Source organism: Anabrus simplex, chromosome 8 (genome assembly GCF_040414725.1).
Source record: "Anabrus simplex isolate iqAnaSimp1 chromosome 8, ASM4041472v1, whole genome shotgun sequence".
Classification (NCBI taxonomy): domain Eukaryota; kingdom Metazoa; phylum Arthropoda; class Insecta; order Orthoptera; family Tettigoniidae; genus Anabrus; species Anabrus simplex.
In genome coordinates this window covers 56,696,164-56,712,103 of record NC_090272.1, presented here as the reverse complement: position 1 = coordinate 56,712,103, position 15,940 = coordinate 56,696,164, and the positions used below count along the sequence as shown (strand labels likewise).

Here is a 15,940-nt window from a genome sequence, read left to right as displayed (position 1 = left end):
ACTATATAAACTAGATCACCTGTTACACACTATTCACTACAATATAACGCGTTATACTATTAAAAATACTAAACAATTCATTTATAAACTCTACACTACGAAATATAAACGAACAACAACCTAGCACAAAGACACACAAAGACCGCGAAAAGAACTGAGCACAATAACACACAGCTGATAGCACGTGGTTACAGTAAACAACAGATCGACAACACCGCTAACCAGAACTGGAGTCTAACGCGCTCTATCGGAGCGATCGGCTGCCTATGACTGGCTGTTGATTAATTCACTTACCCTCCGCCAAAAGGCAGCGCTCAAACGTCAAGTCGAAACTCATAATAACTGAACTATACAGCTGTAAGTTTCCCTCCATAAAAGTGTGCCAACGGCAGATGTATAATCATGGAATGGTGTTCAGAGTACATGCTGAATGTTTGCAATTAATATATTTTCCATTTTGAAGTAGTTCTTTTTCTTCTTTTTCTTCTGCTGCTGGTGCTGCTGTCTCTTCTCATAATGTTGGAGATCATCATGAAGTTATTTTTTCCTGTTTTTAGCTCCTCATATAATGGTTGCCGTATTATGGATGTCTACGGTTCAACGTCCAGGATAATCTTCTTTACCCATGTTCACGTTTACTTTCTCTCTTCCCTTGTATGATCAGTTGCCTTCTGTACTTCTTCTACTGCCTTTCCCACACCTTAATGGGTTCGTGGATGTGAATTGTACATCTGTTAAGGAAACTATTTAAAATAGTTTATGTTGGGTCCACCTTGTCAATACACTTTTAATGATTGAAAATTATTTATTTATTTATTTATTTATTTATTTATTTATTTATTTATTTATTTATTTATTTATTCATTTATTTATTTATTTATTTATTTATTTATTTATTTATTTATTTATTTATTTATTTATTTATTTTGTCGTAAATGTTTCAGGAACAATATGCATTGCCTTCATCAGTGGAGTCAAATCAATATTTTAAATAGTTTCTGTAATAGATTTAGACAAGTCAATACAGGATCAAACGTATTATGGTTAAGTTTATCAACGATGTGAATTGTGTCACACACGGGGATTTGGTCATGATTATAGCTGGATGTCCTTTGAGATGCTAACCCTATGGGGGAGGGGAATGTATTCATTATTGTGTATTTCTGTGGTGGGGTGGCTGGTAGTGTGGTATGTTGCATGTGTATGAAGAGGAAAGTATTGGGACAAACACGAACACCCAGTCTTAAGCCAGAAGAATTAACCATCATCAACATCATCGAACACTTCCAGCATGCCGGGTAGGTTGGTTATAAACAAGCATCTCCAATGCTATCTCTAGAAATGTTTTGTTGTTCATGACAAATTCCTAAGTCCATCTTCTGCTCTCCACATCTTCCCTCAGTTGGTCTTTCAACCGTTCTTCTGCACGTTATACTTCTCTCCATATAAGCATGTGGCATTCTTCTGACCAAGAATTAACCATATGCAATAAATACCTCTAACTCAGCTGGGAATCAGGACTCTAAGAACTGAAGGCCTCAATTCTGACCATTCAGCCAAGGAGTTAGATTTCTGTGATCAGTTATATAAGGCTGTATTTGTCATTTTGGAAGATTTGACCAAAATAGACTGATTTTGCGAGGGTTAAGACTTCCCACGATTTCTCAGCACGAGAGAATACCTCCTCATTAGTGACCTCAGGATGTTCAACATCCTGCGATACATCCGCATTTCAAAGGCCTGTAGTGTCCCTCCTTCAACATTGTAAAGGAGCACCGGTAGCACATAATACTTCAGGACACACCAACGAGTTTTGTATTGGAGTTCATGGTTCTCAGGCTCATAATTCTTGTGTTTTGAACTTCTTTCTTTGTCCGTCTGACTCAGCAGTTATAGGTCTGGTTCCATGGCTAAATGCTGGCCTTTGGTCCAATAGGTCCTGGGTTTGATTCCTGGCCAGGTTGGCATTTTTTAACCTTCATTAATTAATTCCTCTGGCTTGGGGACTCAGTGTTTGAGCTGTCTTCGTTATTAGAATTCATCTTAGGTAGGGCACCAACTCGAAAGACCTGCACCAGGCCTCTCCGGAGGCCACATGCCATTATTGTTGTAATTATTGTTATAATTTATAAAATGCTGTTTATGAATCTGTGGCTTAAAAGCTTTTATTGGAATTTTGTTGAGCCCTTTCACAAGCAGTTTTCTTTTGTGTGCCCCACAGCCCTACCATCATCACGCCGCCCGATACGCTGAGAGCAGCAGGTCACCTTGAACCAACTCCAGTTTTCCAGGTGCGGTGAATTAGTGCTCTCCACTTATATCTGTCCATGTAGGTGTCTTCTTATTTAATCTGCTGCAAATCCAGGCTTCACCCAGCTAGATCATTTCTAATCTGATCGATCCATCTCTTCCTGGGCTGACCTCGCGATCTTTTGCCTTCGAGTTCCTTCTCAAACCAGACTCAAGCTGTTTTTTGTAGGTCTATTCTTTTGAGATGACCAAACCATTTCAGCCTGGCTTTGACACAACCCTGCCAATTATATTCAAAATACATCAAACTGCAGCAGATTTGCATGATAAGGTGCAGAAGGAAAATAAGGTAATACCCAAAAAAAAAAAAAAAAAGATTGATTACTTTATGTAGTTCAGAAAATTTGTTCAAGATGATGATGATAATGGTAGGGTTGTGGGGCACACAAAAAAACTGCTCGTGAAAGGGCTCAACAATATTCCAATCAAAGCTTGTACGCCACTGATTCATAAAGTAACAGCATTTTACAAATTCTGTAATTGCTATAATAATAATGGCATGTGGTCTCCAGAGAGGCCTCGTGGAGGTCTTTCAAGTTGACGCTCTATAGGTGACCTGCGCGTCTGTGAAGATGAGGCCCTGCTTAAGATGAATTTGAATGATGAAGAGCGCACAAACACTCAAGTCCCCAAGCCAAAGGAATTAATGAAATGAATATTCAATTTTCACAACCACATTGTTATCAAAATCAACTTTCAACCTATTAGGTCATGTTACATACATATAGTACATGTTGAAGAGATGTTAAATACAGAACAAAAATGGTCAACACAAACACCAGTGGTATCCGAACCCACAACCTCCCGATTTTGCGTTGGTTGCTCTACCTGTAGCTTAGATCCTTTCCAACAAAACAGATATGACCTAGGCCACCATAGCTCAACGACTGTGGGTTCGGATCACACTGGTGTCCGGTTGGCCATTTTTGTTCTGTACTTAACATCTCTTCAACACGCACATTATGTATGTAACATGACATTATAGGTTGAAAGTCGATTTCAATTAATTAATGAAAGTTAAAAAGAAACAATTTTTTAAACTTATAATACTCAAATATTACAAATGCAAAACTTTCAAGTCTCTATCAGCGAATAACTAATAAACCTATTTACAGATATGACCAGTATTCAATTACAGTACCTGATCAGCCTTGCTTAAAAAATACCTCATGAAAGTGATGCTAATGATGTTCATGTCTTGTTTACAGTTCGACAGCCTCCTGCATTTCGAGATATATTCAGAATGTACTCCAATATGACATATGGAACGACTGTACGTGATCTCTGCATTAGGTTAAATCCACATCCTCTACGAATAAATGAACGTAAGCTGGTCCAGTTTGGTGTTTTGGAGGGGCTAATACGTAGAATTCAAAAGGTACTCATCCATGTCCTTATTATTTCTGTTTTAAGAAAAACAAATGAGCTTACTCTCTCTCTTTTCGGAAGACCACATTATATCATCTTGTTTACTAATAAATTTCCTTTAAAGCCATGATATTTGGAGTATGACACTTTTGGTTTTATGACCCACTACCTTCCTTTTTGGTTTTTGGAGACAGCGAGGTGGTTGAAATTTTGTTCCACAGAACTTTCGTTTATGTGCTGGTAAATCAACCAGCATAAGACTGGCGTGTCTGAGCAACTTCAAATTCCACCAGACTGAGCCAGGAGTGAACCTGTGAACTTGATCTCAGAAAGCCAGTGTCCAACCATCTGAGCCACTCAGCCCAGCGGTATTTAGATTATTATTATAATAAAGCCTGTCCAAATGACAAATTAGAGACGATGATCAAGAAACTTAAAACCATAGCTGAAGAAATCACTCCAATTAAAAGGAGAAAAAAACATGCGTGGTGGAACGGGGAATGTGACAAAGCAATTCAAGCAAGGCACAAGGCATGGTTAAATGATCGACAGAAGAAAACAGAAAAATCTCTAGAAGAACTAATTAATGCCAGAATACAAACAGCTAAGGAAATTAGGACAATTAAAAGAAATTATCAAAAGGAAATGCTTAGCACAATAGAGGAAACATTCAATCAGCATAAAACAAGAGACTATTACAAAACATTCAAGCAATATCAATCTAAGTTTACCCCTCCCACACTTATGTTAAGGAATAAAAATGGAAAAATGGCACACAATAATCAAGATAATGCTAACATCCTTGCAGAATACTTTAAAGAGTTACTTAATTGTGAGGATCCTGGGGAACATTTAGAATTTGACCCTAACCCAAAAAATAAAACTCCATTACAAAAGATTATACCACCAGTTTACAATGAAGTGAAAACAGCAATTAATGCACTTAAAAACTACAAAGAAGCAGGAGAGAATCAAATAGTAGCAGAAATATGGAAGAATGCTAATGGTCAGACTATTCAAAACCTACATATAGTAATCGCCGCGTAAGGAAATACCCCAGAAAGTAAATATCGCCGCCCGATGCTCTTCTTTTCTCTTTTTTGTAATGGCTGATCACTGCTGCCAACCTGCCTGGTTACATATTAAAATCACCAGACATAACCATAACAAACTAACCTCAATGTAAACACCGATAATGAATGTGTCCCTACCCTAGTAAATGCTAAAAGTTAAGATGAAATAAATCAAGATATTCATAATTAAGTCGGTTTCCACGCTCAATGAGGAATTAAGGAAATAAACACACTTTCTCACTCAAATTAATGTTACATGTATCTGTCTTTATTTTGATATACAGTAGGCGTACTAACCATATTCTTGAAAAGAGGGGCGTGTTAAATGATAGAATTTATTTAATAAATCTTTGCAGTGTGATTTTCGAAAGTTCCAGACATCCAATGACTTCCCTTTCTTTTGCGCGAACATTTCCTTCTCTCTTCAATACCGGTAACCAGTAAGGAGAGAGATTACTGGGCATATTTTCAGCCTGCAGGCTGGTTATATCTTCAAGCTTACCAGGAAACATATAGGAATACTAATGTGCCAAGCTCCGTGAACGGAAATTAGGTCAGCTTTCAAGTTCACTGCGGATTTGAAAATAATAATGTAATAAGTTCTACTGCCAAAAAATTTCGTCCCGCAAGAGTTATTTCATGTACCGGTAGATCTAGACATGACACTGGCGTATTTGAGCACTTTCAAATACCGCCGGACTCGAACCCACCATATAAGAACACTAATGTGCCAAGCTACGTGAACGGAAATTAGGTCAGCTTTCAAGCTCACTGCAGAATTGAATATTACTTCTACTATCTACTTCTATCGTTTTCATATACGCCGAGGTGCCAGTATTTCGTCCCGCAAGAGTTCTTTATGTACCGGTAGATCTAGACATGAGGCTGGCGTATTTGAGCACTTTCAAATACCGCCTAACTCGAATCCGTCAACCTGAGCTAGTCATACATTCTCTCCTTCACTTGCTTAAATTAATTTTTAAAAATCCTGCCTTTATTCTGATGTACGCATTACTATAACTGCATTCTTAAAGGAAGGGGGGTCGTCGCCATAAGACCTATCTGTGTCGGAGCGACGTAAAGCAACTAGCAAAAAAAAAAAAAAAAAAAAAAAGGAAGGGGGGAGGGAATATAGATTGTATAATTCATTGCGATTTCTGCAAGTTCAAGGACTTACCACATAAGACATATCTGTCCTTCCTTTTAATAATAATGCTAACAGCTTTACATCCCACTAAGTACTTTTATGGCATTTGGCATTTGAAAAATATTTTCAGCTTACAAGTTGGTGTATCTCAAGCTTACAACATTACAGAAACCAATGTACAGGAGCACTATGAGTCAAACAACATTACCAGATTTTTACATATACATTGCCTTAAATCACATGAAGACAGGTTGTGAGGCAAGAATGGGATAGGAAAGAGGGCTAAGATTTCAAACGTTTAAAATATACATAAGCGTACAGACACAGCACTAGCCTGAGATGAAAATGACGGGCGAAAAAAAAACTTCAGACCTGCCAAGTGTGGGGTTCAAATCCATCACCATCTCCTGATACCAAGCTCACAGCAATGTGATCAAACTGCACAGCCAGTTCACTCAGTTTCCTATGACGCGTAATAGGCCTACCACATGGGCGACCCACTTACCTGTATATGGATCTTTAGTTCTTCAATTATACATGTATGCAAAAACATTATGCACTTTAGTAAAAGGTACTTCCCTAGTTGGTTCTCTGATTGGTGCACGTATAACAAATATGTTTGGGAAGAAATACTTTTATTTTATATTTATTTATATCATAAAGAAGTAATGTTGTCATAGCAAAAAGAATATGCAACGAAAAAATGAATCCAAAGAGATAAACATTATTTACTGTATTAAATATTAGTTTATTTACATGTTAAGCGATATGTAGCAGTAATAATAATAACAACAAACATGTGCAATATGGAAAAAGGAAATAAATACAAGTAAATATAAATATAATTTACAACATTTAGAGCCATTCCATGGTCACTGAATTACAAAGCAGGGGTATGAATAAACAAACATAATAAACACGAATACTAATATTTAAAAAGCAAAAAGCAAAGTCATCTCCGTACAAACCATGAAAGCCATTGGAAGGGTGGAAGGTGAAGGCTTCCACTATCCATAACGTTGGCACTTGGTGGAGTGGAGTGGTTAGCTCTACGCATGCTGCCCTTGCCCCCCAGTAGTTAACCTGGTACTCGTTTATCATACGCAAAACATTCCTTCCAAATTACGTTAAACCCCTGTCACTCATTATTATTATGATTATTATTATTATTATTATTATTATTATTATTATTATTAAATTGCAAATGGGAAATATCCCGGTGGCAACGGTCACTTACAGTACTGTAATAATAAAATAAAGTTAACATAATTACCCAACAACAACAAACAAAAAAACAAACAAACAAGCAAAGAACAAGAGTACAAGAAGCAGATATATGGAAGGAAAATATTGCAAGCATTACTGCTAGTTTAATATTCTAAATCGAGCAACATCATATACAAATTGTCACACAACTTAAGTATTTATAGTGCTTAACAATATGGCTTACAATATTATAGGTTGACCTTACTACTAGCTTACCATTATAAGTGATAATAAAGTGAAGTTAAACTGTAATTACCCTACAACAACAACATTACAACAAGCAAGAAATACTAGTAATTTAACTTTCTAAATCCAGTGTCATTATATACATATTCGCACACAACTTAAGTATTTCCAGTACTTAACACTACAAATTACAATACTACAGACTGAACTTGCTACTAGCTTAACACTACAAGTGATGATAAAGTTAAAACCTACTACCCAACAACTACAACAACTCAAGTATCGGTACAAAAAGGAATTCCATAAAAAATATTACAAGAAATACTACTAGTCGTTTTAAATCCAGCATCATGTACAGTTTCACACACAATTTAATTATTTCCAATACTTGACACTATGGCTTACAAAACTATAGATTGAGCTTACTACTAGCTTAACGTTACAAGTGATAAAAAATAAAGTTAAAAACATTGTTAATTAACCAAGAACAACAACAATTACAAAAACATGAGTACAGCAAGCAATTTCCTGGAAAGAGAATACCACAAGTAAAAACCTCCCAGTTTCACAATCGAATCCAAGCAGAAAATCACAAATTCAGTGCCCATAATTTACAACTTTTACTTTTCACTTTACACAAACACTAATGGTCTTCTTAAATGACTTGATACCAGAAGGGAATCTATCAAAGACTGCTGCAGGTAATTTATTCCAATCCCTTACGATCCTGTTGACGAAGGAAAACTTGCCCACATCCGTATGCTGGTTTTTATGCTTATGATAATTTCTCGATAAGTATGAGGGAGGTTCCAAATTATTCCTAATACAACTCCAGGCAGCCCTTTCCGTATAGGTCTTATAAAGACCACACAGGCGAGCTCTAGTTCTTCTAGATTCAAGACTTTCCCAATTAATGGTATTCCTCCTATTCCCAGTTACGAAACGCATCGCTCTTCTTTGAACTTTCTCTAGGGAATTTATTAAACCCATCCTGTACGCATCCCAGCATGCAGATCCATTTTCGAGAATGGGCCTTACGAAGCATTTATAAGGTTTATTTAAACCTACTAGGGTGGTGAACACATAAATAAGAATTCCAATGAAAGTATTTTCCTTCTGGACCTTCATGTCAGATTTTTTTTAAACAAATTTTTTTCACTATAATATGATTTATCTATAGAGCGAAACCGCTATGCAGTGTGCGTCTCATAGCTATCGAGATGGAATTGGTAATGTACTATGTATCTGTAGAGCCTATATACAAGACTTTTTACAATTACCTCTAAAGTGATATTTCAGCTGTGTGACAACGCTAAAAAGACTATGGACTTTGAGATTGGCATTCCTGAAGAGGGTTTTCTGCACTTTCCCATTTTCACACATTGATTCAAGAGTCTGTATTGGCTTGTGACAAAACCACAGTATTCTTCCGAAAACCACTGATAGGGACAGGTTTGGTTGTGATCCACCGAAAACAAATTATAATGACCGGTTAGGTTGTGATCCACCGAAAACCAGGGTTAGGTTCGACAGGAATTGTACTCGAGCGACTGTTGTCATTGAAAGCACTGCCGTGACGACTGAAGCCAATAAACATAAAACTGAATCCTTTGATCTACAAAGTTTTCATTCAGTAGATACGCTAGGAACTGGCAAACCAACACCGTACCGGTACATACAAAGTTTACAGGAATCAACAAAACAGGATATTAATTCGTGGTACTCACTGTTCTTTAAAGAGAAGAAATATCCAGTCAACAATAGCTGCAGTGAACGTGGTTTTTCACTATTATTGTCCGGCCCCATGGCTAAATGGTTAGCGTGCTGGCCTTTGGTCACAGGATGCGGGTTCGATTCCCGACAGGGTCACGAATTTGAACCACCGTTGGTTAATATCTCTGGCACGGGGGCTGGGTGTATGTCGTCTTCATCAACATTTCACTATTATTGTGTAAAATAGAAACTTACTAGTTTTGACAAGTACAGTATGTTCAACAGCGACTCATGAATGATGACGGGCAGGATGTCCAACCTTACTAATCTATGTTGACGATGTATTTCATGGTAAAGACAGCTGCCTCTGTGGATCAGTGGTAGAGTGACGGCCTCCGGATCCCAAGATAGCGGGTTCAAACCCGGCAGAGGTGGTCGGATTTTTGAAGGGCGGAAAAAAGTCCATTCGACACTCCATGCCGTATGATATCGGCATGTAAAAGATCTCTGGCGACACATTTGGTGTTTACCTGACAAAATTAATTAAATCTCAGCCAGAGACGCCCAAGAGAGTTTCTGTATACTCGGTCTGCCATCTAGTGGGCCTAGAATAAAACGGAACGTCAAAATTGACAAGCAGACAGCCAGATGGCGTCAACTTGAAATGTCTACACACGGTAACTGAGGCCATACGATTATTATTATTATTATTATTATTATTATTATTATTATTATTATTATTATTATTATTATTATTATTATTATTATTATGGTAAAGACGAATTACTTTGCAATGCTATCTGTCTTAATGGTAATGTACTATGTACCTGTACTAATGTTGGCTACTGAGTGCATGATTCGAAGCAGTGTATCGATTCATTCAAGTGTCCGAGTGAATCGATTCACAGGAACGGCAAGCTCACGGCACACAAATCATGCACAATCACGGCTCAGTGAGCCACATGACACACACGGCTCCTTATCGGCACAATGGACACTGTATGTAGGATGCTAAAAGGACACTGGCGGGGAGCCGAGCTTCCGTTGCAGCGAGACACAGTGAATCATGGCACACAGAAAGAATCGTGCGTAGTCACGGATCAGTGAGACACAACACACACACGGCTCATTATCAGTACACTGGACATAGGCGGGGAGCCAAACTTCCTCTGAAGCAATACATACAGAGTCATGGTACACTGGAAAAATCATATGCTACAATGGACTCTCGAGCTCAGCTCATTTGAAAATAATACCCACTCGCATTCACTGTCCTCTTCTTACAGGGAGTTTTAAATAATAGATGGATTTATTTGCAGTGTTAAAAAGATAGTCAAAACATAATTCCAAAGTACCTAGCTTGTAAGTAGGTAGGCAATTAGGTTATTCTAATTACCGTATTAGTTTAATCAATCAGTATTTTTATAACTAGTTGACGTTCGACAATTACTTAAACTCAGCTCTCTAGCCTCCACGCCTGTCTGAATGGCTCAGACGGATGAGGCGCTGGCCTTCTGAACCCAACTTGGCAGGGCCGAGCTCAGTGCGATGGCATTTGAAGGTGCTCAGCCTCGTGTCAGTAGATTTACTGGCACATAAGAGCTCCTGCAGGACTAAATTCCAGCACGTCGACATCTCAAAAAAAACCATAAAAGTTGTTAGTGGGACATAAAGCCAATAACATTATTATTTAGCCTACCCTATGACTATGAGTTATGCTCATGACCACTCGAAATTGTCTCAGTTTGTATGTCGCATCATTGCACAATGCTTCAATAATCGAATCACCAGGTTACCGGTATACGTGGACAGTGAGTATGTAAGTAGACTGATGCAATAGCTAAAATAAATTATGTTTAATCAGAAAACCAGTGGGCTACTGTCCATCTCGCGTAGCCTATACAAAATATGACGATTTAAAAAAAGCCTCTGCTGATAGAAAAAGACATTTTCAAAGATGACCCAGTTAGTTGGCCGACTCGACAATCTTCTTCTCAGTGTGTTTCACTTCATTTCTCCACATCTCTGCTGTCACCTGTAGGATATATTGAAGTATCACAACCTGACAAGTATATTATAAACTCCACTTGCCTATATCCAATAAATAACATTTCCACTTGGCCTACCTGATCAAGAGATTCCTTCCACACAGCTGTAGCTCTGTCCAATCCATGACCAGGTCTTGAAGCCACCGTTTTGTTATAATACTGTTTTGCCACAGACCATGCAAATTCGATGGCATTGAAAAATGAGTGGTTGGAGGAAATCGTAGGACAGTATGGCCTTCACTGTGCAGCATCTCGTCAACAATGTACCTGGTTGTAAAGAAACAGAGAAATATTGTTATGCATACATGAAAGTCAACAACATGAATGTAAACAACATTATCTAAACTTATGTTTAGGTGCTTCTGTACCTCTTTAAGTGACTTCGATTCATATTACACAACCTTTGCAGCTCATCTTTTGTAGCATAATCTTGATTTCTCTTCAAGTTTGTAGCATCAAATCAGCACCTGTAAGAATTTTGAGTTTTAGTTTGAAGTTATTTCTTCTAAAAAAAAGTATTCCCTAAAAATATGAGATCCTCTTCAAGGATAGGCCTATTAATTGATGAAAAATGTGATTTCTGTTGAATGATACAAAAAGATGTCTGATTTTAAGTGAAACCAACTACTGTGTAGCAAAGTCACCTGATGATGAAGTCAATGAATTACTACTTGCACTACTTTATCCTAACATCTCTCATGAATGTATTTCCATTAGTAGGCCTATATCTGGATTAGAAGTCCACGATCACTTGCATTAAAGATATAAGTATAAACACCCATTTCAATACCTTAGAACAAATGTAATTGCTGCGAACACTGAACCTATATCAGGCAGTAAGAAATAAGAAGCTTGGAAGGTGTTCAACAGTCAGGTATCAAGCACCGATTCAGGTGGAGATTGTCGAATGCAGAATAAACATAATAAATAGGCCTGCAATACAAGTAATTTACTGATACAAATATCCAGTAATATTATATGAAAATACACTGGGGAAGTTTTGATTGAAAAACCTCTCTAAGGTTAATCATTGGCCTAAAGTGAATACCTGCAAGTCTTTTTAATAACCAAGAGATCCCTTGACAGTGGAGGAGTCAAAATCAAAAACCACGTACAGAACCCAATGAGCGGTAACTTATAATGCCACTACCGATCTCGTGCCAGTCAATTTCAATCAATCGGGCACCACTGATCTGCACTTAGATCAGTCGCCCAGGTGGAAGATGTAGTTTCAGGGATAGGCCTAGTCTTTTCTTCAACAATTGCAAAGAATTTGGAAATTTATTGAACATCTCCCTTGGTAAATTACTCCAATCCCTAACTCCCTTCTTAAAAAAAACAAAAACAAATATTTGCCCCACTTTTCATCCTCAACTTTATAATTGTACTATGATCTTACCTACTTTTAAAATACCACTGAAACGTATTCGTCTACCAATGTCATTCCACACCACCTCTCCACCGACAGCTCGGAACACACCACTTAGTCCAGCCACTCGTCTCCTTTCACCCAAGTCTTCCCAGCCCACTCGACAAAATTTTTGTAACGCTACTCTTTTGTCAGAAATCACCCACAACAAATCGTGCTTCTTTCTTTTGAACTTTTCCAGTTCTCAAATCAAGTAATCCTAGTGAGGGTCTCATACACAGGAACTGTACTCAAGTTGGGGTTTTATCAGAGACTTACGTGCCCTCCCCCTTTACATCCGTACTACAAACCCTAAATACCCTCATAACTATGAAAAGAGAGATCACCTCACTATAATAAAATGAAGTAAAATAAAGTAAGAACATACCAGGTACAAAGCCATCTTTCTTTCCAGCATGAACAATAACCAGTCTTCCTCCCTCAGACACAGGTCGACGAATTACTCCTTGAACATCATGTCCAGATTTGTGTGGTTTATTCCAGGAGTATGTGGGCAACCCTGAAAGAGAAATGCACATTTGAAACCAAAGACACCTGATGAAGATAAATTATTCTAAGATTTTTAAATAAAATATAATATATAACATATATATTCACCACTACCCTGTAAGAATACACACACAGAAATATATTACATACACATACACCATACGTCAACAGGAATACACAAAGGTTAAGTCTACAAACCGTATCGAAGTCGACACAAGACATGGTATAGGCCTACATGATTAGGTTAGGTTAGGTTCAGAATGAAATACTGCTCCATTTGAACTGATTGTCATTATGTCAGAAACTTATCATAGAAACAAGATAAAAACGAACACTTACCCCAGTTAATAATGAAACTCTTGCCATTAGCTTCGTATCACTGCGACTGATACATTCTTCGTCGTAGTTCGTGTTTCAATTGCTCGTAGCAATGTACAAGCATTTCTTGACCTGATGATTGTAAAGGACGTAACCTTGCTTTCCTTTTCGGAGGAGTTCTTGCAGATTTTTCTTCCTTCTTCCTTCTTAGACATCCCAATCGAATTCTGTTCGTATAAGTATGGGACGAAATAGGAACGTAATTAATAAAATGTTGTGCTCATCATTTCACACAAACTATGTTATTAAATGCATTATCCGAACATGCCACAATTCTACTTACCTGGTATTAGCCAAATAGATTTACAATCCCACAGAAAAAGAAAATATTCTTTAAATATTCTCGCAAATGTATCATTAGTGACTTTAATATCAATGCGGTGGCAACACGCAATTTATGCTAGAACAGTGATTGAACGTTGCCAACGTGCCAGATTAACGGTAAATGTAAGACGTCGTATCGGCAAGTAGGGTCCCTAAACTGTATGGTTACCGACACTGAAAAAGACCCAACAGCAAGAAAAGTTACTATAAATCAATACTTTAATATTACAGGGGAGAAAGGGTAAGGTTGCACCCTTAGGGTACGTCCTTACACGGGGACGACTATAAATACATCAGTGATATTTGGAACATGGAGAAGCTTCCCAAGGAATGGAATACAGTGATAATCCACCCGCTGCATAAGAAAGGTGATCGCTCCGATCCAAATAATTATCGGAGGATATCCTTGCTTGATATTACATACAAGATTTTATCCAAGATTATATACACAAGTATCCAAGAACAACTTGACCAAGAACTTAGAGAATATCAGGGAGGATTTTGACCAGGTAGATGCTTTCCAGATCAAATCATTAGTTTAAAATGGATAATGAAGCACCAAAGAGTTCGAAGTAAGGGTCTAGTCATCACGTTTGTAGATTTAAAAAAAGCATACGACAGTATTCATCGTGAATCATTATTAAAAAGCCTTAAAGAATTTGGATTACACCAAAAACTTGTTAACCTCATTAGTATGACTTTTAAAAATACGAAGGCAAAAGTTAAATTTGGAGGTGAATTATCAGAATCATTCACTATAAGAACTGGACTTCGACAAGGAGACGGACTCTCACCATTGTTATTTAATTGTGCATTGGAGAAGGTTATGTGTGAACTGTGAATGGAACAAGAAATGCCAACGAACTATCAAGATCGGTAGAAGTATTAAACTCAACTGCCTTGCTTTTGTGGACGATTTAGCATTACTTGCAAATACAATAGAAGCTAAATTTCAAATTGAACAACTAGAAATTATAGCCAAAAAAATGGGATTACAAATTTTATTTGAAAAAACAGAAATGATGCCAACTTTTAAAGTTGATTTACCAGTTATTCAACTGAACAGTAATAAAGAGATTAAAATTGTTCAGAAATTCAAATATCTTGGGGAAATAATAACATGGAACACAAATGAAAAAGAAGCAATAGAACACAGAAAAACTAAATTTAAACAAGCACAAAGACTTACCTGGCCAACGTATTAAAAAAAATCTCTTTCGATAAACGCTAAGCTGAAACACTATAATTCCATAGTTAAACCAGAGGCAACGTATGCTAGTGAAACTTTATTCAAATTAAATGTAAAATCTACAACGGACAAATTACAGAAAACTGACAGAAGAATTCTTAGAACAATTATTAATAAAAAACACGAAGTTGATGGACAGTGGAGATTGTTGCCTAACAACACTGTCTACTGTGAATGTGAATCAATAATATCTACAATGCGTAAAAGAAGAATTTCCTTTTTCTGTCACATATCAAGATTACCAGACACCAGGATATTGAAACAACTATTTGATTACTTTTTGAAAAATAAAATCAATAATAATTGGTTTAAAGAAGTTCAGGATGATTTGGAAGAATTGGGTATAACTCGGCAACAAATCAAAGACAGAAAAGAGAAGAGGATTTTGAAGAACAAAAGCATAAGTCTCAAACTAAAATCAGTTGAACAGAAACAGTATACTATATCAGACTCACAAAGGGATTCCAGGTCGGAGAGGATGAGAAAGTTCTGGGAGAAGAAAAAAGAAGAAATTAACTCAAATGTATTGATTTTAAGTGCTCCAATGTGGGCGTAAAATATGTAAATAAATAAATAAAGCCTGTCCTGCGATCTAAAAGCAGTGAGCCTGCTTCATACCCAAATGTTTCAGACTTGATTCCTGTCCAAGTCAGGGATTTTTACCCAGATTTGAGGGATGGTTCAAGGTCCACTCAGCCTACGTGATAACAATTGAGAAGCTATCTGATGGTGAGATTGTAACCCTGGTCTAGGAAGCTAATAACAGCTGAGAGGATTCGCCATGCTGACCACACGTCTTGTGATCTGAGCAAACCTGAACAGCATTTTAAAATTATTTTGACCATTTTGGTCCGTACTGACTGGCGCTCTGCAAATAACCTTACTCCTTGTGGGTGGGGTTAACTTCCAATAAGTAACCAGGGGAACCTGACCCCTACAGAGCGCGTCCCCAGGTGGCGG

General features: G+C 37.4%; 1 protein-coding gene across 2 annotated transcripts in view; it reads left to right on the top strand.

Moving 5' to 3' along the window:
- The window catches only part of LOC136879120 (GATOR1 complex protein NPRL2), an 81,337-nt gene that overhangs the window by 52,400 nt on the left and 12,997 nt on the right, over positions 1-15,940 (top strand). For both annotated transcript variants that reach the window (XM_067152867.2, XM_067152866.2), the window contains one exon: positions 3,519-3,688. In XM_067152867.2, coding sequence (XP_067008968.1) covers positions 3,519-3,688 — 170 coding nt within the window. The remainder of the gene's footprint in view (positions 1-3,518; positions 3,689-15,940) is intronic.